The following is a 23,616-nucleotide window of genomic DNA, read 5'->3' as shown; positions in this document are numbered from 1 at the left end:
AGCTAACATTGGATTCTGACATGCCTTGAGGCCTTCCTACCTAGGAAAAAATCCTCTGCATTTTTAAGTTTTTGGATGGCCAAATATTTTTGTTTAACTTGAAGCAGAGCAGCGCAGACTTATGCTTATAACACATATAATACATGACATAAACTAACCGTATTTTTTATTTTTATAGCAGAATAATTACAAAAAGAAAAAAAATAGAGGAGATAAAAATTGATGACTAGTAAGACTAGTCTTAGCAGTTTATGTAACTGGCTTAATGTTAGCAAACAAGCTGGCGGTCACTCTGTCAGTCAAATCAGAATGTCACTCTGTCAGTCAAATCCGAAGAATTACAACGCAACGCGTCATGACAACGACATCTCAGACCGAAGATACTTAAAGATTTATCATTTAATGATAATTCAAAAGCATATTGTTTTTTTAACTACTATATTGTTCTTGATAATTGTTGATTAATTCAACATTTTGATTAATTTAAAAAAAGGCAGGGGCTCAAGCCCCCTCTTTTTGTGACAGTGGTACTTAACCAGTTGCACTCCGTCAGAGGAGACCTGATTAAGACCTGAAACAAAGAGGTGCAAAGACTAAACCCACTGAAATTATTTAATTTTCTATTATCTTTCCACCTTATTTTTAACATAAGGGTGCGTTTTAAACTTGAATGGACAGTACTTCTTACCAAGGTCCTTGTGGATTAGGTTGCAATTTATCATTTGTACTCATGGTGTTGCTATTGGTCTACCACAATAAAGACAGTGACAGAGGCACACCAAGCACTGAGGAATCTTGTTCTGTAGGCTGCCCCTCGAACGCAATGAATGTTACATTTTATTAAAATTACAAGAAATGCATGTGCTGGGAATGTTCTCACTGCAATGATTCAGTTTGACTGGAGTATTGGGTAGTATGAGTAATACATTTTCACAAGCTTTTACCAGTCATCAGATGGCTGCATAAATCCCTCCTAATATTATTAACTTGAATGTGTAACTGCACTCTGGTTAATCATAAAACATTCTTTGCTCGAGCGAGTAATGAAAAAGTATCAGATTTGGTTGTGAACTTCATAACATGCATTTCATATAAATATTTAAATTTATATTTGTCCACTGCCATTTTTTAACTTTAAGGATAAGAGAGTATCTTCCTGGCCTACAGAAATGGCCTTATCTGGAATATGAAGAGTAAGCTGTCTGTCTCTGGAATTTGCTTTTCCTCTTAATACAGTGGCTATATAAATCTCTGTCATACATTCAGACTGTGTTAGGCATTACTGTTCATCTGAGAGACCCAGATGTTGTCACATCTTGTTTACAGAGGAGATCAAACCCAGCAGCTGGCAAGCTCAAGGCATCATCTCTGCTCAATATGCTGTATTGTTGAAGAGTAATTTGACCGTAACTACCCTCATCAGGATAAAATCAAACATCAATGAGTAGTATGTAGCATACAGTAATTTGTTACATTTAAAGTTATAAAAAGTTTATTCAAAGTCATTAAAATACATTAAACGTATTAATTATTTTTTAAGTAATATTTATTAAATTTATTACATTTATTTAAAGTTATTACATTTCTTATTAGGGCAGTTACTAAAGAATGGTCAATCAAGTTTATATTGTTTTATCAACTCCATGTCATCATATTACTCCAATACATATCATATCTTCATTGGGAAGCATGTCTCCATGTCTCTCTTAAATAATTTAGGAGCTAAGACCTAGTCTTTACACTTATGAACCTTTATGAATCATACTTATTCTTAAGTCTAGGAATAAGAGTAAAATTATGTCATTCTTAGAATTTTGACACATTTGAGACTAAAATTTTACTCTGAGCAGCTTTATATATATGGCTGCTGATCTCACCATCATCGAATCTGTCTGTGATTACATGAAGAAACAGATGAAACTGAGACAAACTAAATCCAGAAGAACTGTGGCCGTGTCTCCAAGAAGCTTGAAGAAACCGACCTGCAAAGATACTGTACTGTGAAGAGTTTTAGGCACTTGTGTAAAAATGCTGTAAAGTGAGGATGCTTTTAAAAAATACTGTCATAAATAGATTTTATTTATCAACTTCTATTACCTAAAGAAAATCAATATTTGGTGTGACCATCCTTTGCATTTAAAACCATGGTAACTGGACTCTGAGTATAAGTTACCTCGCTTCAGAAACGGGTTTGACTTACCCTGCTTTCTCGGGTTTGACATACCTCCCATTCTGAAACAGAAAATCCAGAGTTTCCTTCATTTCAGGGTTAACATACTTAGAGTGTTACTAATGATAGTGATTTGCACAAATACTGGGAGCAGGTACCAGGAACACATAACATCCTAGAAAATGTTCAGCAAATGATTTTTATTTACATGCTGTTGATTCAGGATTAAACATACTTGGGAACAAAAAAGTGTTTTTTCAATTAACACTCAAGTCTCTGCTACTGCTTTTGGCCCTTTCTCATTCCTTGGTTGACTGAGCAGCTCCTCTATTCGTTGAAGGTCATTATCAGTGTGCTGATGTTTCTCAGTCATCATTTCTCCAGCAAGATCATCTGTAAGCTTTAGACGAGCATTCCTGCAATGGAGATATCAGCTCAATTATCTGTTCAAAAGGATAAGTGACCATTTATAAAATTTGTACATTTAAAAAGATTCTCTTCTTTTGGTGGAACTAACCATTCAGCGACTCTCAGCTCATATAACTCTCGTCTTTCTCGTCGCCTCTTGTCATGCATGGTCTCACCCCCCAGCTTCTGCAGACCCACAATTAAAACTCCAGCCGGCAGCCTGTAACATCACATGTTCTTTGAAATTAAATTAAGCAATATCACATAAACAAGAATGCTGTCAGCTTTTTAGGTTTTATAATACACCATTGTATCCAAAACTAAAAATTCGTTTAATTTAAGTTTAATTCATTTTTGTTTTAGTTTTTGTTACCATTTCCAAGTCCAATAACAGTGAGCATGTTAGTGTCTTTAACTTCACACTATGTAGAGCATGCTGTACTATGTATAGACTTTTTTTCAGTTTGCTGCCCATTTTGTTGTACCTGACTGAGGTACAACAAAATGAGGTGCAGACTCACTGTGCGCTCCAGGTGTAAGTGTGCTAAGCAGCTGTATGAAACTTAAAGCAGGGTTGCCAACTTTGGGACTTTGGCTGGAGTGAGACTTTGTAAAAATTTCAGTTCGCGTCTGTGCACGGAGAAAATGTTTGGTAACCCTAATTTTAAAAATCAATGTCAGTCCATGTTTACTTAGTATAATTGAAAATGATGAAATGTGAAATAATTTATTTTATTTTTTGTCAGTTGTGTTACCTGACAGGGGCGGAGCCAGAAATTGTAAACATTCGGGGCTTAGCTTCAGGGCAAATCTATATTTGTCCAAAGACATTTAAATTTTCTATTAATAGCTTTACTGACATGAAAGGAGCTTTTGTTGTCGTATTGTTGTTCAGAAAATGTACATTATTTGACACTGTAAATTGTAAAACTTTGTTGGATGTACCTCCACTAGGGGGGTCCGGGGGCATGCCCCCCCGGAAGAAAATTTTGTACATTTTAAGGTTAAATGCATCAATCTGGTGCACTCTGGAAACTCAAAATTAAGAGCTTCAACCCATGTACAGTGTGCAAATTGAACAAAGAAACAGCATTGACTTGTACCTGGACATTGAAAAGGGTTCAAACATTTTTTTTTACAATACTTTTGTACTCATTTCTTTTTAAAAGATAAATCCTTGACCTTTTATTTTGATCACCAGATCACCAGCTGATCGCGTGCGCAAATGCGCTCACTTCTCTTTAAAACACGCAGCACAGACAGACTGTATATATACTTAATCACTGTCTTCTGCTGTTTTATAAAGGCACAAAGCCATATCACAGTTTCGATTTTAGTTCGAGTATGTTTTAAATTTTCAGTTCATTATGAAACGGTGGCGGCAGCAGAGGGTCATTAATGGAAAACACTGAATGAATGTATAGCTGATAAATGTGCTAAAGTTGTCATATCGGTTGTTATATAACAAAACGTATATAACGTACTCGGTTACTTACGTAACCTCGGTTCCCTGAGAGATAAGGGAACGAGTATTGCATTGCAAACGCTATGAGAAAACTCCTTTTCTCGAGAAAATAACGGCCATGGTGTGCACGATCCGGGAGTGCTGAAGACGTTCTGTGCGGCTTTGATGGGTGCGCGGCCACAAATGGGCGGCGACCGCTTCTTCCAGTGGCAGGAGCTTCACATATCCTTTTTCCTCAGCGCCCTCAACAAATAGAGCGTTAACTGTACGTACACACCGCCGCCGACTTGAGCTGCAAAGAAGCTCTGGCCGCTTTGTCAAAGACGCTTGTCAAAAAGTACGGGGAAGCTTGACGCTTTGGCCGCTCTGAATATTGAGTGCGCGCGCGCGGCCGGGGCTCTCTCTCTCTCTCTCTCTGCTCCTGCGCGCTGAAAATTTCATATTTTGGTATGAACACTAACCCGCCAGTGTGGCGGATAGCCTTTTGAGATTTGCTCGCCAAACGGAAAATCTACCCGCATTTGGCGCTTGGCGGGTGTTAATTTCGGACCATACATGAGACTATTTTTATTGAGCAATTTAGCTAGCCCACATCATAACGCACGTCAGACAACATTTGCAACTTTTGAAGTCTGTAACTTAGTCTCGGCACACAGACTGATTAGGCAAGGCTACATCTGTAGTGACAAGGCTCACCATTATTATTTGCTTACCTTGATTGTCTTCCAAACTTTCACACGTGCCGACTCCGACTCTGAACCTATATGCTCCGATCTCTCTCTGAACTTCTCACACGCAACTGACGTATCAGGTGCAAGGTTTTCAGCCAATCAACGATCAGAGAATACTGCAGTGAGAACGTTGTAGGGAGATGTAACAGCTGTGGGCCTTAAACTCCTCTCCTGTCATTAATACGCTGTGGTCTAGTCATCAACAGAAAGTAAAGGATTGAGAGGGGAGAAGAATGGATTTTGGCGTGACATTTCTTGCGTGTGCGTGAGAGCGTGAGATTGATGCTGAAAGCGTGAGTGTCACGCCAGATGCGTGAGAGTTGGCAACCCTGCTTAAAGGGGACCTATTATGCACCTTTTCATAAGATGTAATAAGGTGTCCCCAGAATGTGAATGTGAAGTTTCAATTAAAAATACCCCACAGATCATTATAGCTTGTAAATTTGCCCCTATTTGCATGTGAGCAAAAACATGTCGTTTTTGTTTGTGTCCCTTTAATTGCAAATGAGCTGCTGCTCTCTGCCTGCTTTCCAAAAAAGGGTGGAGGTTTAACAGCTTGCGATTCGGTTGCTCAACAACAACAAAGCTGGAGAATTTCACACGCAGCAAAAATGACGATTGTCAGTAATGGTGTTCAGCCTTACAAACCGGAGTCGGACACTGATGGAGAGACTCGGGAAGAAGTTACAACTTTTAGAATGCAACTGGACATTTCTGAATAAATTTATGTAGTTGCTGTGGAGTTAATTCAACTCCTCAACTAGCATGTGCAGTCATGTTGATCTTTTCTGCAAAACCCGTATGGACGCCCACTATACATAGCGTACCTGTTTGCCAAACAGAGCCATACGCACAAGGCTAACGTTTATGATTGCTATCAAATGCTGTGAATAGTCTAATATTTCTTCCAAAATATTGCACGGACAGAAACACTCCTTTTTTAGCAATCGAGCTTGCCAGGGTCAACTTGCAGGCTATTCAAGCTAACGAGACTCTAAACAGCGTTCTGTTCTTGTCTGTGCAGCCAACGACAGAACAGTTAGCATGCTTTGCTCGAACTTTTGCCATGGCCTTAGAACTGGTACACCGTTTTCGCTTGTGAAAACAAAATGACAGGGCCGTGGGTGGAAACGTGCAGATTAAGGTGCGGTAATACGTCCCAAGGGGAGTGAAATCTGAGCGGCTTGTTTTTTCACATGCTTGCAGAGAAAGGCTTGCCAAAACAAAGTTACTGGGTTGACCTTTTTCACGTTTTCTGTGTTGGTAGATGCACTGGGGACCTGATTATAGCATGGAAAAAGTCAGATTTTCATGATATGTCCCCTTTAATATCTACGCTAATAAAGGGAAATGGGGAACAAGAAAAAGTGAAATATAACTAATGAACTTAAAAAGAAAAACAAGAAGAAAAATGCAAAAATAGTTCTTTAGATCACAGACTGTTTAGCATATGGGTTCCTGTGGCAATACAAAATTAAGAGTGAAAAGAGCAAAAGGGGGGAAGGGAGTTATTTTGGCTGGGGATACAGATGCAAGACAGGATTACAGGGGAGGCCACAGCTGACTGACAGAATGCCCTCAGAGATGGAGACTGGATGGGGATATAGATGGGTAGAGTGAGGGGGAAGAGAGGGCAGTGTTGCTGCAGGGCAGACATGTCTCCCCAGAGAGAGCGACAGCACTGATACTGACTGACTGAGACATACATAGACACACACATTGGGTTTTCATGTTTTATGGAGACATTCCATAGACATAATGATTTGTATACTGCACAAACAGTAAATTCTATTCCCTAACCCTAAACATTACAGAAAAAGTTCTGCATTTTTACATTTTCAAAAAACATCACTTAATATGATTTATATGCCATTTTCCTCATGGGGACCAAAAAACCATAACATAAGGAATACCGAGTCCACACACACACACAGACTAGTCATAACTCTCTCTTTCTCTCCATGTTCTACTCACCCCAGTACAGCTCCTATGGCTGTACCAGCCAGCAGCCCTCTAAGTCCCAGATTCAGCCGGAACAATCCTCCTGTTACAGCTAAACGCATAAATACTGTCATTCTTTCTTATCTTAATGTGATGAGCAAATATTCTATGAAAGGTTTATGTACTTACCGCCTGCAACAGTGAAATGGCTTAGAGCGTCTTTGTCTCTATATGCTGTCAAGCCAGTATTTACAGTGCTGTGGGTAAAAATATAATCACAGGTTCCAAAAAAATATTAAGCACTGTTTCCAACATTGATGATAATTGAGTATCAAATCAACATATTATAATGATTTCTGAAGGATCATGTGACACTGAAGACTGGAGTAATGGCTGATGAAAATTCAGCTTTACATCACCAGAAATAAATTATATTTTAAGTAAGCAATAAGGTACTCGAGGCTGTGCTGTATCGTGACTTATTCACAATATAGCGCTAGCCTTGAGTACCTTATTGCTTTTATAAAATGGTTACCACACAATACAAATATAAAAGCCAAAAATATGTATCAATGCAACTTTTATGATGCAACTTTCACTAAAAGCCTTCCTTCCGCCGGAAAAAATAGTCCCTGACCGTGAACAGCAACAGAAGTTACATTATTATGCCATTAGATGGCGGCAAAGACTGTCTTTATGAGTGTGTCAGTTAGTAGTGAAGACTTTTACATCGAAAAGACTGAATTGTTGTGAACACGGAACAAGACGCAACTGACAAATGCTTTGACTAGCGCTGTCAGTCACGGGAAAACCCCAACTGTTAAAAAGACAAGATAATACATCGGACATTTAAACAGATTTTTTATGATGAACATAGGACTGACCTGAAGGAAAATGCTAAATCTGAATGCAGGTAATAAACTCACTCACTCAATCTCTTTCTCACAATAGTCTTCTACATAATACAGTAAGCTTCAATGAACAATATCAATTGAGAACATACAGTTTACGTTGCTAAGTGTGGTTGCTAAGGGTGTTGTGTAGTGATACACAGAACCGTTGGGTGAAGTGGTCATAGCCGTGTTTTATCGTGAATAAAACACAGCTATTGACCAATCAGAATCAAAGACAGGATCTACCCGTTTTATAAAGTATATTAAAATAGAAAACCATTATTTTAAATTGTAATAATATTTAACAATATTACTGTTTTTTCTGTATTTTTTGATCAAATAAATGCAGGCTCGATGAGCATAAGACACTTCTTTCAAAAGCATTAAAAATAGTAATATGTCCAAAATTTTGACCGGTACTGTATAAACAAACTAATATTCTTTTTTGTGCTCATAAATAATAAACAAACAAACAAAAAAAAACATCAACACTAAGTGTGAAACAAGTTCATTCAAAAGCATAATTAAACGATTCACAAATTAATACTCAATGTATCTATACTTACTTAAACAGGGTCACAAATGCTGCTACCCTCCAGCTCCATCGCCAGCCAAAGCTCACAAACCCACGAATAGCTGCATTATGTGCAGAGCGCTGGTGAAACAAAAATAAATAAACAAATAAATAAGAAATTTGGATGTAGAACATCAATATGTGCATATTTTAGGCACATGAAATAATGTGCTTTTCAGCTATAGAAAATGTAAAACAAAGCAATTCAAGCTTTAAAAAAAACAATGGGAAATTAAAGCGGATATCTGTATGAACAAATGAACAAAACATGACTCTGCTACAAAGAGATGAATACATTTGCAGCCTCTGTCCTGTGTCTTACCACGGCATCCACTCTGTTTTGGTACATTTCAGCCTGGCTGAGTTGAATAAATCTCTCACGAGCATGTCTGGCTCCTGGTAGGCCTCCATAGACCATCCCTACTATGGATGCAGCAATTCCACACTTTACTATATTCCTTAACTCCTCTGAGTACATCTCACCTTCACTGTGTGGAGAGCAGAACAGAATCAAAGAGAAGCAATTACACCATGCAAATGCATCATGCACACTCTTATGAATCAATCCATAAGGACTGATACTGTGCACAATATGGTAACCAGATGTCTCAGTTTTCTAGGGACAATCCCGGTTTTTGGTATGAAGAAATATGGGGTGCGATTGTTTTGAACACAATTTTGAAACATTCCCTAAAGTTCTGCCACCAAAACGCAGTAATACGCACACACACACACACACACACACACACACACACACACACACACACACACACACACACACACACACACACACACACACCACACAACTTAATTCTTAACTAAACGATTTGGGTGAAAAGTACACTCGATATGAATAAATAAATCAACTAAACAATTTAACCAGCAACAATTACACTTGCTGAAAGCATATCATTTGTGCTTAAAATGCATAAATGAAGAAGAAAGCCAAAATATTAAATGCCATGGATGAATATTTGGCTGAGCTGTTTACTTACTTTTTAATTAGTCTTCACATATGCCATAATTTTTTTGCATTCAGACTGACACGTGGAACACACACATAAACAAGAGGTGGGATTTATTGTACAAACCAATCATAACCAATTTCATCCAATCACCCTATATATCTTCTTAGGTGATTCTTTTGTTTATATGCATCAATAAGTTTGACTCATTAGCAGTGTTGGGCAGTAACGCGTTACTGTAACGCAGTTACTTTTGACAGTAACTAATACTGTAACGCATTACTTTTTAAATAAATGAACTCCGTTACCATATGGTGCATTGTACGTTACTTATTTTAATAAATTAATTTTGGCTGAAGTGTAGCCTACAGCCTAACCTGGCTAACCTAACCTACAGCAGCGACGCATTGTAAGATTGGTGGATGCCAACCACTGTAAACACGAAGACGCACTGTGGGCGTGTTTCCGTTTATTCAAGTATGTGTGGCAGTCATGGCGAGTCAAGGCGAGAGCAAGACGAGTTCCCTTTTGATACTTCACTCATACTGCGTATGGGGGAAAGTCTCCTTTTTCCCCGCTACTGAAGCCTTTTTCAATAACGCAGTGCAACTGCACCGTCATTGGTTCACTCATAGACAAGTTGGCCGCTGGCCAAGCTTCCTCCTCACTGCACACCATGGCCATACTGCAGGTGTTTCAGGCCAAGCTCCTCCGTGCCCTGGATGAGTCTGGTTTTGATGAGTCGAGGCCTGGCAGGCTATCCCCGGAGTGTCAAAATGGGTTCTGGGGATAATATCTCACAGTTACTCGCTCCAGTTTGCTCGCAGACCCCCGCGTTTCAGCGGCATTCTTCCCACTTCAGTAAACACGGACGACGTGCATGTCCTCCGATCAGAAGTGACGTCTCTGCTGGAGAAAGGGGCCATAGAAATAGTGCCTCCCTCAGAGAGCGAGTTGGGCTTTTACAGCCGCTACTTCCTTGTCCCCAAAAAAGATGGCGGTCTCAGACCCATCTTGGACCTCAGAATTTTGAACCTTTCCCTATGAGATGGAAGTTCAAAATGTTAACGCTGAAACAGATCCTCGCACAGATTTGTCCCGGGGACTGCTTCTGTTCTCTGGACTTGAAAGATGCGTACTTTCACATCCAGATATCAATACACGATCCTCCCGTTCGGCCTGTCCCTAGCTCCTCGCACTTTTACCAAGTGCATGAACGCGGCTCTTTCTCCTCTGAGACAGATGGGAATCAGAGTTCTCAATTATCTCGACGACTGGCTCATTCTAGCCCAATCTCGAGACGAGCTAGAGCACCACAGATCCGTGCTACTCAGCCACTTAGAATGCCTGGGTCTCAGGGTCAACTTTGCCAAGAGCTCACTGCTCCCCAGCCAGCGTATAACGTTCCTGGGTGCAGTTCTCGACTCAGTCCGTATGACGGCTATAGTCTCACCAGAGCGCGCTCTGGCTATTCAGCAGCTCACGGCTTCAGTGACTGAGACAGGACCTCCTCTCTCAGGTGAACAGGACGATCTGGCACCCTCAGCCAGAACTGTGGGCTTTGCACCTTTGGTCCCTAGATGGGAGCCTGCTAACCTCCCAAGGGACGTGCTAAATACTATTTCTCATGCGAGAGCACCGTCCACGAGACGCCTTTACGCTCAGAAATGGTCTGTCTTTGTTGGCTGGTGCTCTGCACGCAACATAGACCCAGTGGAGTGTGACGTATCACCGATACTGTCTTTCCTCCAAGAGCGTTTGGATATGGGTCGCGCCCCCTCAACGCTCAAAGTCTACGTAGCAGCCATTGCAGCATTTCATGCTCCTATTGCTGGCCAGTCAGTGGGACGAAACAACCTCGTGGTGCGTTTCTTGAGAGGTTCTAGGCGGTTAAATCCTCCCCGTCCTCTCACTGTCCCTACCTGGGACCTCTCTCTGGTCCTCAGGGCTCTCAAAGGACCTCCCTTTGAGCCGCTGCGTTCAGCTGACCCTGTCCCTAAGGTGCTCTCGACCCCGTTCAGAGCACAGGTCATTCCCTCTCAGCGCTTCCTCCCTCAGCGGATGAGCGAGATCTGGAATTACTCTGCCCTGTCAGGGCATTGAGGGCCTATACTGAGCGATCTCAGCCCTTTCGGCAGTCTGATCAGCTCTCTGTCTGTTTTGGAGGTCGTTCCAAAGGTTTGGCGGTCTCTAAGCAATGTCTGTCACGTTGGATAGTCGACGCTATTACTCTTTCTTACTCCTCTATGGGCCAAAACTGCCCCATATAAGTTAGAGCTCACTCCACTAGAGGAATGTCTTCCTCTTGGCCCTGGTCCTGTGGAGTCTCCATCAAAGACATCTGTGAGGCGGCCGGCTGATCTTCGCCGTCCACTTTTGTAAGATTTTATAATTCGGATATCCCGACCTTACAAGCTCGCGTCCTGTCGGTATGATTTCGCGGCCTCTACTGAGTTCCGCTTCATACTATATCAAGGGCTAACTCCTTGTTGCAATATAACAATGGGATCGGCGGCTTCGGCCTCCTCACTTGCCCGCTGGTTCCCTATCGGTGCCCAAGGCAAGTCCAGTCGTTCCCAGCCGTGGCACGGCGTGGTTGAATTCGTTCCCCCATACGCAGTACGAGTGAAGTATCGAAAGGGAACGTACTCGGTTACTAACGTAATCTCGGTTCCCTGAGATACGGAACGAGTACTGCGATACATGCCGTGCCACGAGGCTGCGGCTTCAGTGTCGTCGCTTCAGTCGAATGACCTGAAATCCTATGGCGAAACGCCTGCTTATATAGCCCTAAACCCCGCCCATTTCGGCGGGAATATTCGCGCGCTTTGTCGCCATAGGCCGTGCAGCTGTGCCGCGCCGTCATTGGTTCAACAACTTGTCTATGAGTGAACCAATGATGGTGCAGTTGCACTGCGTTATTGAAAAAGGCTTCAGTAGCGGGGAAAAAGGAGACTTTCCCCCATACGCAGTACTCGTTCCGTATCTCAGGGAACCGAGGTTACATTAGTAACCGAGTACGTTTCTCAAAGTGGAAATATGCTCATTATTTCACTTTAGTTGAGCATAAAGACAAAAACCTTTTAGTCAAATGTAAGCTGTGTCCTTCTGGTTCGAAGATCCTATCTACTGCGATAAACATGTGACATGCTGGATCGAAAATATGTGAAATAAGTTTTTCTAGTTGACTAGTAGTTGTTCATTTAAGCCATTAGTTGACTAATCACATTTATATTAATTTAATTTCTTAAATACTGGAGAGAATAAACTAATAATGAGCATTTATGTAATATAGGCTATGCACTCAAGCCTACGCATAACGCTTGCCATAAAGAACCGGCAAAAGTAATGATTATGAATATGACAAAAAACAGCAAGGAGACAATTTAATTGTTTATTAATAAAGTAATGTTTTCTGAATCAGTGTCGGCTGCAAAGATGAAGTTGACATTGCTGACTCTCATCATCTCCATATACTGGACGCACCTAGAGAGAAAATGCACATTTCATTCGGATTACATAATCAGAGTAGACTCTTTTCGTTTTTAATTATTTCGTTTTAAAGAAGATATTTCAAGCTTTCTATAGATATATTTCTCATGTCTGCGAGGCAAGCAGCCTATACGCTGAGTTTCGGTTTATTTAGCCTATAAGTCGCGCTCCAGTTCACGCGCCAGTGATCGTGCCTGCGCATCCATGATTATATTGCCTGCTATATTTGCTTTTTATTTATTAAATCCAGGCAATTGGTTGATGAAACATTGATTAAAATTAAGATACAATTTTTACAAAACGAAATTCACTTTAAAGAGAGGCTTTCTATAAAACAAAACTTAATGAAGTGGTCAAAATCATGTCTGACCCACTCCATGACTCCTGATATATTGTGCATCTTATGATGCATCTTACTCATGGTGTTCACTTTTCATAATCAAGTAAATGAATTTAAAACATAACATAGGACTATATAAACATATATATGAAACTACATTTTCTTTAAAGGCAGGGTAGGTAAAAAATGTATAAAAAACTTTTTTTCAAAATTTGTTTAAACTTTATTTATATATCAATACATAATTAAAATGTAAGTACTCTGAAAAAGAAAGTATAAAAATTGAGTGTCTGTAGACCTCTCATGACTGTTTTAAAGACAGCTCATTATTTCCATTCACTCCACCCCCTCCCTTCTGGGCTCCTTCCAAAGCCACGCCCCCAAAACGCATGAACGTGCGACTCTGACCACTGAGCTGGAAGACGCATTATTTACCTGAGACGAGCGGAGAGGAAGGAGCACAGTGCATGTAGTGACATCATGTCAGAATCACATGTAATAAAAATAACTTTATAATTATGAAGATAAACAAACAAGATGTATTTTAGTACTCACTATCAAGCTAGCATATTGATATTGGTAAAGTTTAAAATATATATTTTTTGATTAGCTAACGAGCTAGTTATCTATAAGGCAAAGCTAAAAACAGGTTGCATGATACACGTTTTTCCATTACCATCATTTACACTGTGATGAAGATGAATTTCGTGTAAGATTCATAACATATACGTTGTTCTACAGATAAACAGAGTAACATACACTCAAATATCAACTCACAACTGCATTGCAGACACAAAATAATAACACACACATACAACAAAGTGTGTACGACACACACAGATACAAGATAAAGACATCAGTAAACATAGGTAGAGAATATAAAAACAAAACAAAGGCGAAAAAAACGTGCAGGTAAACTTACAGGTGAACATGGTAAAAGAGTTAAACAGAGGGTAAATATAGTTCTAAGAAAAGTTCCTAGATGCGGAGTAACGGTAGGCCTACTATCTGTTAAACATGTATTTAGTTATCTAAAGCAAAATTATGCACAATTCAACACTATAGCTATCATCTTGAGCTAGGCCTATAGATTATTTATCGTCTCTACTACGGCTCGCTAAGTAATGTTATGTTAGCTATATTACGCAGCTATGTGTGCTAATGACACATGCTTCATGAACAAATAAACAAAAAAATATGTATGATCAAAATACAAAAAGAAAGATTTACCTGTCCAGCAGAAATAAAGCCATCAAGGAGTCACTTTTCAGCCCCTTGAGTTCCCTCAGTTCTCGCCATCGCTGGAAAGCCACGCCGATATTAACTCGCGTTTTATTTCTTTGTTTATCCAAAGACTTTTTTTTCATTGCCTTTTCTTGTACTGTTACTGTCTTCCTTTTTTTGCCTGGTTTGCCTTCACTAACTGCATAGGCCGGTACTGTGAATTTTGCTTGCTGTTTCTCTGCCATTGTTTTGGTATTCCTAGGATCCTTGCCTCTTGAATTCCCCAAATCAAACGTGCACGCGCAAGTGGGCAGGTCATGTGTGGCAAAAGGGTGGTTGCCATGGTTGCGAGAGAGTGACAGTCGCCTAAGCCAATCCTATGTTTCGTCCCGGATGGAAATAATGAGCTGTGTTTAATACAGATTAAACGGTATAGAGTCACTCGATTTTTATACTCTTTTTATCAGAGTTCTTACATTTTAATTATGCATGGATATATATAGAAAGTTTAAACAAATTTGGAACAAAATTTTTTACCTACCCTGCCTTTAATGACAGTACAGAGAAATTTCATAAGCAAGAGCGGATCATGAGTCACGAGTCGGATCAAGAATTATTTATTCTTAGACTTATATTTAATAATGGGGGCATTCAAGTTATTTGACATTTTAATTTTTTTTTAAAGTAATGCAATAGTTACTTTCCCTGGTAATTAGTTACTTTTATAATGATGTAACTCAGTTACTAACTCAATTACTATTTGTGAGAAGTAACTAGTAACTATAACTAATTACTTTTTTAAAGTAACATGCCCATCACTGCTCATTAGACAAGTTAGTTGAGAGAGGCCGCATCTTTCTCGCGAGTGGGCGTGGTTTCTGCGCCGACAGCGGACACGCGAGATGAGATCAGAGAACACTGCTTATTTTTTCAAGATTTTGATAACTTATTTCATTTACTTGGCATTTTTCATGGATTAAAATCCATGTGAAAACAGCTTATATTTAACAAAAGAAAATTACATGTATGGGTAGCGCAAGCCCCGCCCCTCACTTCCGGTTCTGTGGCTGCGGTTCTGCAGCTAAATATATCTTGACTTTCTCCCATTCATTCTCAATTACCCCCCACAAAACCCACCGCAGCTTTAGGAGGTCTATTGATTTTTTATGAGGGGAAAGGAGGCACGAGAGACGCAGACTCCCGCTGTAACTTTACCTGCGGGTGTCGCTGTTGGACAGTGTTATAATATGTATATATAATATGTATATGTGTATATATATATATATATATATATATATATATATATATATATATATATATATATATATATATATATATATATATATATATATATATATATATATATATATATATATATATACACACACACACACACACACACACACACAGTTGCTTAAAGTAGGAGAGAAACTGCAATAGTCTTTTCTTGCCTATTGTGGCATATCCGGGTGAAACAGCTTTTTGAACAAGAAAAAATGGTGGGATTTGATTTTGTCCATCAGGAATTTATTTGATTGTTGTCATTTGCTATTCCTGCAATCTCATGTTGAGTGACAGGTTGTAAAGAGAAGAGAGATGTCGCTGCCAAAGGGAAGTTATTTTGATTAAGAAGTACGAGGGTACATGAATAATAAAAACAAAGAAACCAACAATGATGTGCACCGATAAATTGTATAATAAATACTGCAGCACTGTGTTAATGAATTACTGACACATTACTCATACTCACTGCCTGCTGAAAAGATCTTTGATGCGGTCCCACCCTGTGTCAGGGAACTCTGGCTTGCCTATGTGTTGCGGTAAGGTCTGTGCAGAGGTACTATCAGATGCTTGTACACAAGGAAGAGTGAACCCAAGAAGAGCCTTGAGAGGACCCAGATGTGAGCCCCCAGGTCCATTTGCATCTGTCCCCCCACATAAATCCTGACGCCTTGCAGTACACATCAACAAGCTGTTAAATCAAAGAATGAGAGAAACAAGGCCAGAGGGTATGAGAGCGTGTTTATGCACTTTCATCGAGAAGGACCTGGCTGAAGCCTGCAGATCCCTATTCCGATTGGCTTAATCGTCTTTCATAGGCATACATGATAGAAAATGTGTTCGTAGTACTCGGTGTAGGAAGGAAGAAATGGAAAAGCTGTAGTTTCACAAAACTTTTATTATCACAGGAGGAAAAAAAAACATTAGCCTGTAACTCACAATGTTCCTGAAATGACTGAAATGACTAAATTATGCTGGTCTTTAGATTAAAGCAGGGGTCACCATTCCTGCTCCTGAAGGGCCGGTGTCTCTGCAGAGTTTAGCTCCAACCCTAATCATACTGTACACACCTGAAGCAGCTAATTAAGGTCCTACTAAGCATACTAGAAACTTCCAGGAAGGCGTGCTGATGCAAGTTGGAGCTAAACTCTGCAGGACACCGGCCCTCCAGGAACAAGTTTGGGGACCCCTGGATTAAAGGGTTAGTTCACCCAAAAATTAAAATTCTGTCATTTATTACTTACCCTCATGCCATTCCACACCCGTAAGACCTTTGTTAATCTTCGGAACACAAATTAAGATATTTTTGTTGAAATCCGATGGCTCCGTAAGGCCTGCATAGCAGCAGTTTCCTCTCTCAAGATCCATAAAGGTACTAAAAACATATTTAAATAAGTTCATGTGAGTACAGTGGTTCAATATTAATATTATAAAGCGATGAGAATATTTTTGGTGCGCCAAAAAAAAAAAAAGAAAAAAAAAAAAGACGACTTATATAGTGATGGCCGATTTCAAAACACTGATTCAGGAAGCATCGGAGAATAATGAATCAGCGTGTCGAATCAGCTGTTTGGAGCGCCAAAGTCACGTGATTTCAGCAGTTTGGCTGTTTGACAAGCGATCCGAATCATGATTCGATACACTGATTCATAACGCTCCGAAGCTTCCTGAAGCAGTGTTTTGAAATCGGCCATCACTATATAAATCGTTATTTATTTATTTATTTATTTTTTGCCGCATCAAAATATTCTCGTCGCTTTATAATATTAATATTGAACCACTGTACTCACATGAACTGATTTAAATATGTTTTTAGTACATTCATGGATCTTGAGAGAGGAAATGTCATTGCTGGCTATGCAGGCCTCACTGAGCCATCGGATTTTAACAAAAATATCTTTTTTTTAATAATAATTTTTTAATAATAATTTGTGTTCCGAAGATTAACGAAGGTCTTACGGGTGTGGAACGGCATGAAGGCAAGTAATAAATGACAGAATTTTCATTTTTGGGTGAACTAACCCTTTAACGCATGAACGACCCCACAACATTTCACAAAATGAAAGATTATCAGCAGCCGGAGGGCCGTCTTCAGGTATAGAAATGAATTATGAATTAAATGATTTATATATATGTCATTATTTCATATCACCATAGGGTGAGAAAGGAAATGAAAAAATTGACGCTGTTATCAGTATGAGTATCATGACAAGACATATAGTTACAGAAGGTGTTATTGGTCATGCAGTTGTCTAACTAAAATGACACTGCCGTGATATGTATTTATGTGTATATGAAGCATGCCCAATAGTTAGATATAATGCAGCCATTCTGGATTTTAACGCCGGAAGCAACACAGAAGAGTTTCTGCATCACAGAGGAATAAAGGGCCTGATACCGGAATAAGTGCTCGTGACTTCTTAATTATGAGTTGGAGGTTTGGGAAGAGTGCATTTTGATCTTTACCCTTTCAAAGGAGAAAAACGTTATACCAGACGTAAGTTACATTCGAAGACACGCCACAATGCGCTCAAACCATTAGTAAACCATAGTAAAAAGACAATATTAATGCTATTTTTTGGAGGTAGGCAACAAGTCAATGAGTAGAATTAAACATTCTAAACAAGAGCAGAAAGGCATGTTTAAAATAGACAAGTTATAATGCGCCGGCAGAGCAACACTTGTTTTCGCCGATTAATATTGTTAATTCGCCTTCGCCTGGACGTGGAATATCTGAGAAGTGATGTACTTTAATAATGATAGTCCGCGATGGTCAGCGCAGTGTGAATGCTTTAAACAAGTACCAAATTATATTCCACATTCTAAACAAGCTCTAAGTAGAATTCTAGTCGTACGCACTCCTCCTAGTTGACTTCCTGACTCCACATCAGCAAAAGGTAGCATGACCATAAATTTACTTGAGCAATGCGCAGCATAAATGAATCCAGTTCTAAACTGGCTACCACAAAATCCAACGTGTCTCACTCACCTTCTTTCATTCAGTGCTCCTTCAGCGACCATTATAATGTCAACATGACGTTCACTGTCTTCCTTACGCAATGGTCCGGTTGCTCCATCTAGCGGTGGAGGACCCAACTTAAATAATGCATTTATACTGACACAATTCATGCGAAATAAAACGTTTGCCCCGTTTTGCTCGAACAAGTTCTTTCGAATGTCTTTTATTCAGGGGTTACCTAAATGTTTAAAAAACTAAATATTTAATGTAAAATGATGTTCTAAATGCACCACTTGTGTCAATGAATTTGAAGAAACTTAACTCAATAGTTCACGGGTGTTCCTTTATATTGTCTATTTATTTCTTTTTTTAGTATTTTTTTTCCCCCCTCCATGGTTAAAAAAAAAAAAAAAGAAAGTTTGACTTTTGGTCTGCTCCACACTAGATCTGGGTATTATACAAAAATGACTGTGAAAACAATTTCAATACAGGCAGACAATTATCTACAGGAATACTCAAGCATATTCAACACCTCAGTATCAGTTTGACTCTATTTTGTAAAACTGTTTTACATTCAAATGTTTCTCTAGTAACACTTCAGATTATCATCATCAATACTCCTAATACAGTTGTACTGAGGCTTTGCTGGTATTGTTGATTTGATAGTGACATAAAAGACATGTTACATTCCTATAAAGAATTATTAGAAAACTTGGTATCAGTTAATCCAAAAATACTAATAGTCTGGACCCAGAGATTCCATTTCACTGCAAAAAAAAAAACATTCTGCACTGGAACAAAGTAATCTATTGACATTGTTTTATGTATCAAATGTAATGAAAGTGTTCTTATGTTACAGGATGTTTTGAACTGGCTCCAGTTTTGACTTTTTAAATAACTGGTCCTTCATGCTACCTCTAAAAATGATGGTAGGCGATTATTACCACTGTTAACATTATCTAAAGTAACCCCTTAAATCTGCAATGGAAAAATTTCTACAAACTAACAAAACATCTGACAGAAGAGTCGCTGTTGAGTTACTTTGATTATGAGGGAAGAAAAGTGTAAAGTACTGAAACAACTCCAACAACTTCCACTAAGGCCATGATGAAACAGTTCATTTTTAAGAAACTTCTTTTGGCAGGCTGCTATATGTTATACTGTTGTTTCACAATAAGTTATTTTTACAGTGTTGTAGCTTTACAGGCTTCACTACATACCTCAAACTGACTGCTGAATGCTATGAAAAATGTGTATTTCAGCTATTTCAGATGTGTAATATTGCAGGTCTTATATATATATATATATATATATATATATAGGGTAGCCTTATATATATAGGGTTCCTTGAGTCTTAACCTTTAGAGCAATATAGATAGTCTGAGACATTTGGCAGAATTCACCAGATTAACTAACACAGAGCTGCCTTTAAACACTCTTTTCAGCTATTAAGACCAGTTTAAAGAGCAATTGTGATGTTCAAAAGAATGAATAGCAAGAATAAAGGCAAAGAAAAGAAGAATGATCTCCCCATTCTTCAAGTCAGAGTTCAGATCGGCTGGCTCCGTGGATGATCTGATTATAGTTTGATTTTCTCTTAGGTTTGTATTTGAGCAGCTTGCTGAAGTCAGTGAGCAATCTCTCCCAGTAACAAGACACATCCTCCATACGGAGATGTTCCAGAATAAAGGTCTGGCCCCTAAAGAAATACAGAGCTATAAATATGAGTACAAGTATCAGCACAGACAATGTTTTAAAGAGATAGGTCAGACAATAATGAAAATTCTGTCATAATTTTCTGAAGAATCATATATATATATATATATAATTTATTTGGAACAACATGATTAAAATTACCTGACAGCAATTTCTTCTGCCACAGCATCATTTTCTTTCACAAACTGAAGCAGCTCTCTAACAAACAAACAAACAAACAAACAAACAAATGAACAAATAAACAATTAATAAACTAATAAATAAACAAATTCAGTTGTCTAATTTTTACACGAGTAAAGAGGCAGTTCTCTGCTAGCTCTCAATTACATTTCTATGAATAAATATTTCACTCAATTCACTTGTTTGATGATAATAACATTTCTTCAACAGGTCTGGAAGAATATGAGAGTGAATAAACAATGACAACATTTTCAGATTAAGATACTATACACAGATTACATGTATTCCCTAATCGTACACTTTTGACATTTTCCAAAATTGGCACTTTGACTCATTGTTTGTGGTCATATCATTTGATACAAAAATATGTGCATAACATACTTTAAGAAATACAAAACAATTTGAGCATTAATTTAGACTGGAACCCTTTGGGCTTGGTCTGCTCACATGTATATTTCACTTTAAGACAGTTTTTTATTTTTTATAAAGTAAAACCTTGTGGTTGTTTGGATTTTATCGAAGAACTTTGTAGACCAACTACGTAAAGCCCAGTGTGCTGAAATGGGACTTTGTATTTGTGTGTAATACTGTTATTTTCAGTACCAAATGAATGGATCTTGTTGTTTTTGTTCATTTGTAATTTGTAATTAGTGAGAAGTCATTGCATTTTGTTGTAGAAAAATTAGCATTTTGGGTGAACAATTTCTAAGTTTATTCTGCAAAAACAACAAATTTCACTTCCGTCAGCTAATAGGGGACCTATTATGCAAACTTCACTTTTACATGGTGTTACATGTTACAGGTGTCAACAGTGTGTGTACATAACCACCCTATAATGATTAAAAATAATAAAAAAAAAAAAATCCTTTTTTTAAATCCCCATAAAACTTCAACAGTCTCATAGAGACTAATTTTCTGAGCAATGTGACGTCACATTGTACAGGTCCCATCCACAACTGCTGACAGACTCTGCGAGTTGTACACTGTCCGCCATTGTCTCGACACCGGAGCAGCTGTACTGACAAGAATGTTTGGTAAGTGATATAGGTGTTTTTTTGTTGAATGTAAGAGTGAACATTCATTTACTCCCAACATCTGAGCAGCTGAAGACGCAGTGGATTAGTTTTATTTTTGAAGGGAATGCCGAATGCGCCACAGATCTAATATCCACATGGGATTTTTCTGTCCCAGCTGTTTATGTTCACAAACATAACAGACTGTGTTTATGTGGACTTTGTGTGTTGTCAAAACCAAGCAGATGTCTTGTTAATATTTGGCTGCATTTCAGATGAATACAGGAGCTGTGAATGAAGGAAGCACTATTCTGGATTGGGGGCAGGGAGCAGCAGCTCATTTGCATTTAAAGGCACATGCATCCCCTTTAAAATCACGTCAGTGTAAACACTCTGAACATAAAATCACAACAGGGCACAAAGGGAAATTGTGTGTTAAGGAAAAGATTGGATATCAGCTAGCCTGAGTAAAATGTTTAAGTTACCTGAGGTCAGACAAGTCCTGTTTGACAGGGATGTAGTGAACCCAGGGCTTGAGCTGAGAGTAGAAGAACTCAAGCCACTCCTCTCCAACGTGAAAAACCAGCGAGCCACATAAGAACAGATGCTTCAAACGGAAACTAGCAGCAACACCTCTGAAGTTAAAGAGGTACCTGAGAAATATTGAGAAATCTTTAACAAAATACTTTAAATGCTAGTTCACTGACAGACATCTGGTTCAGTGCTACAGCTCTTGCAAAAGTAGAAATGAGGCTGTTCTTACTTGTATTCACAGTGTTCAACTAGGGGAATTTCCTTTGCTGGGGATCTACCCAGAGTGTCCTATAAAATAATAATAATAAAAAAAAAAAACAGTAGTTATGAAATGACAAATCTGTAAAGTCTAGAGCAGAAATATATTTTGATTTTGCTGAGGATATTAAAGAACTTCGAGCTTAGTCTAGATTAGTGTTTCCCAGACCTGTCCTTGTAGGCCCCTGTGCACTGCTTGTTGCAAAATTCTATTGAATTTTATGGGTTGGCATGAAATGAAAAATCTATTTTCTAAATTAACTGTAATCGATCTTATGGTGAACAATTTATCCAAAATGACATAACGTCTGTCTGTTGATGTATGCAGGATTTTTCTAATAATTTTGTTCTCTTAAACCCGTCCCTGCAAATTCACGTTCATCCGCCTCCACTTTGGAGTAAAAATGCCCACATCTCAAAATCTGTCCATCAACCGTTTTTTTTTTTCACAATCTTGACGAAAAGATCTCTTGCTACTTACATTTCACCACAGCTTTAACCTAATTCTACATAATCTAGATTATTTCTACATGCCTTGTGTGCTAAAAGAGTAAACAAACCTTCTCTGACTTCCAGGCCTGATTCTTGGTGTACTCTGCATCCACAAGGTCAGGGGCTTCTCTTGAGAGAAGGATCAGAGGGTCCCTTTCTGAACTGGTCCTACAAACATAGGAAAAATTGATCAGCTTTTGCTGAAAACAACTCTACATTGAACTGTATGCTGGAGACACAACAGACCTAGAGCCTCTAAAGAATCCTTTTGGGCTTTTCTTCTTCCAGGGCCATCGTGCAGCTGATCTGAAGAATATAAACTAAAATTTAGAATACATCTAATTGCCTTAAATTGACTGATCTGGATTTGTATATTATACTGAGATGTAGGATGAGAACAGGACTTTAAATATTCTAATTTGTTACCAACTTTTTCAGGTCATCCCTCATGAGATCCCATCGGCCCAGTCCAGTGGGGTAGATGGGCCATACAGCAGGACCTCCCTCCCAGAATGTCCATGCAGGGTACATGATGTCCTGGTAGTCTAACGTCTAAACAGTGAGCAAAAGTATAACTATACTAATACACTTTAAATACAATTAGAGCCCGACTAATATACATTTTTTGTTGTGGACGTCAGTAGGGTTGTGCGGGATACAAGTACTGGAAAAACATTGGTATATATTATAATTCAAGGTTCAATATCATGATTTTGGTCATTTCGTTACTTGAAATTCATCACTATGGGGCAGTGTATTACCCAAACTGAATGCGAAACAGGCAAATGTGACAAATGTGTGATCAGCCAGTGTTTCCTGATTCGATTTGCAAATCTCTGAAGCAGTGTTTTGAAATCGGCCCATCACTATATTGTTGAAAAGTCATTATTTTGTTTTTTTTTGCCACGCAAAACATACTCTCGTCGCTTAATAATATTAAGGTAGAACCACTGAACTCGCATGAACTGTTTCAAATATGT

At 38.8% G+C, this 23,616-nt stretch overlaps 2 protein-coding genes across 8 annotated transcripts in view; both read right to left on the bottom strand.

Moving 5' to 3' along the window:
• Positions 1 to 1,528: 1,528 nt before the first annotated feature.
• On the bottom strand, positions 1,529 to 18,764 carry timmdc1 (translocase of inner mitochondrial membrane domain containing 1). 6 transcript variants are annotated; one of them, XR_007185806.1, is made up of 10 exons: positions 18,474 to 18,611; positions 15,954 to 16,175; positions 8,505 to 8,670; positions 8,175 to 8,263; positions 6,905 to 6,972; positions 6,749 to 6,827; positions 2,688 to 2,798; positions 2,406 to 2,586; positions 2,201 to 2,232; positions 1,529 to 1,982 (listed from the first exon to the last, which is right to left on the bottom strand). XR_007185806.1 is itself a non-coding variant. In XM_048197056.1 (9 exons), the coding sequence occupies exons 1-8, from the start codon at positions 18,503 to 18,505 to the stop codon at positions 2,439 to 2,441; spliced, it is 915 nt and encodes a 304-aa protein (XP_048053013.1). In that variant the 5' UTR covers positions 18,506 to 18,611; the 3' UTR covers positions 1,529 to 2,232; positions 2,406 to 2,438. The 6 variants fall into 6 exon arrangements, 3 of the variants coding, with proteins under 3 accessions (XP_048053013.1, XP_048053012.1, XP_048053014.1); XM_048197056.1 differs by having other exon boundaries at positions 1,529 to 2,232; XR_007185807.1 differs by lacking the exons at positions 1,529 to 1,982; positions 2,201 to 2,232 and adding an exon at positions 4,757 to 4,966 and having other exon boundaries at positions 2,356 to 2,586; positions 18,474 to 18,764.
• A 782-nt stretch (positions 18,765 to 19,546) lies between these two features.
• The window catches only part of poglut1 (protein O-glucosyltransferase 1), a 28,142-nt gene continuing 24,072 nt past the window's right edge, over positions 19,547 to 23,616 (bottom strand). For both annotated transcript variants that reach the window (XM_048197047.1, XM_048197046.1), the window contains exons 5-11: positions 23,067 to 23,188; positions 22,883 to 22,942; positions 22,705 to 22,804; positions 22,116 to 22,174; positions 21,838 to 22,005; positions 20,301 to 20,357; positions 19,547 to 20,142 (exon numbers count right to left, since the gene is read on the bottom strand). In XM_048197047.1, the coding sequence (XP_048053004.1) occupies positions 19,986 to 20,142; positions 20,301 to 20,357; positions 21,838 to 22,005; positions 22,116 to 22,174; positions 22,705 to 22,804; positions 22,883 to 22,942; positions 23,067 to 23,188 (723 nt within the window). In that variant the 3' untranslated portion in view covers positions 19,547 to 19,985. The remainder of the gene's footprint in view (positions 20,143 to 20,300; positions 20,358 to 21,837; positions 22,006 to 22,115; positions 22,175 to 22,704; positions 22,805 to 22,882; positions 22,943 to 23,066; positions 23,189 to 23,616) is intronic.

This window comes from Megalobrama amblycephala, linkage group LG7, assembly GCF_018812025.1.
Source record: "Megalobrama amblycephala isolate DHTTF-2021 linkage group LG7, ASM1881202v1, whole genome shotgun sequence".
NCBI classification, from domain to species: domain Eukaryota; kingdom Metazoa; phylum Chordata; class Actinopteri; order Cypriniformes; family Xenocyprididae; genus Megalobrama; species Megalobrama amblycephala.
This window is presented reverse-complemented; position numbering and strand designations above follow the sequence as displayed.

What these genes read in the sequence shown, in the direction of transcription:
- timmdc1 (XM_048197056.1), bottom strand. Translation starts at nt 18,505, where the DNA reads ATGGTCGCTGAAGGAGCACTGAATGAAAGAAG. An exon ending in GCATTTGTGACCCTGTTTAA is followed by an intron (nt 6,973 to 8,174) that starts GTAAGTATAGAT and finishes TTTTACCCACAG; the next exon opens with CACTGTAAATACTGGCTTGA. An exon ending in CCATTTCACTGTTGCAGGCG is followed by an intron (nt 6,828 to 6,904) that starts GTAAGTACATAA and finishes TTATGCGTTTAG; the next exon opens with CTGTAACAGGAGGATTGTTC.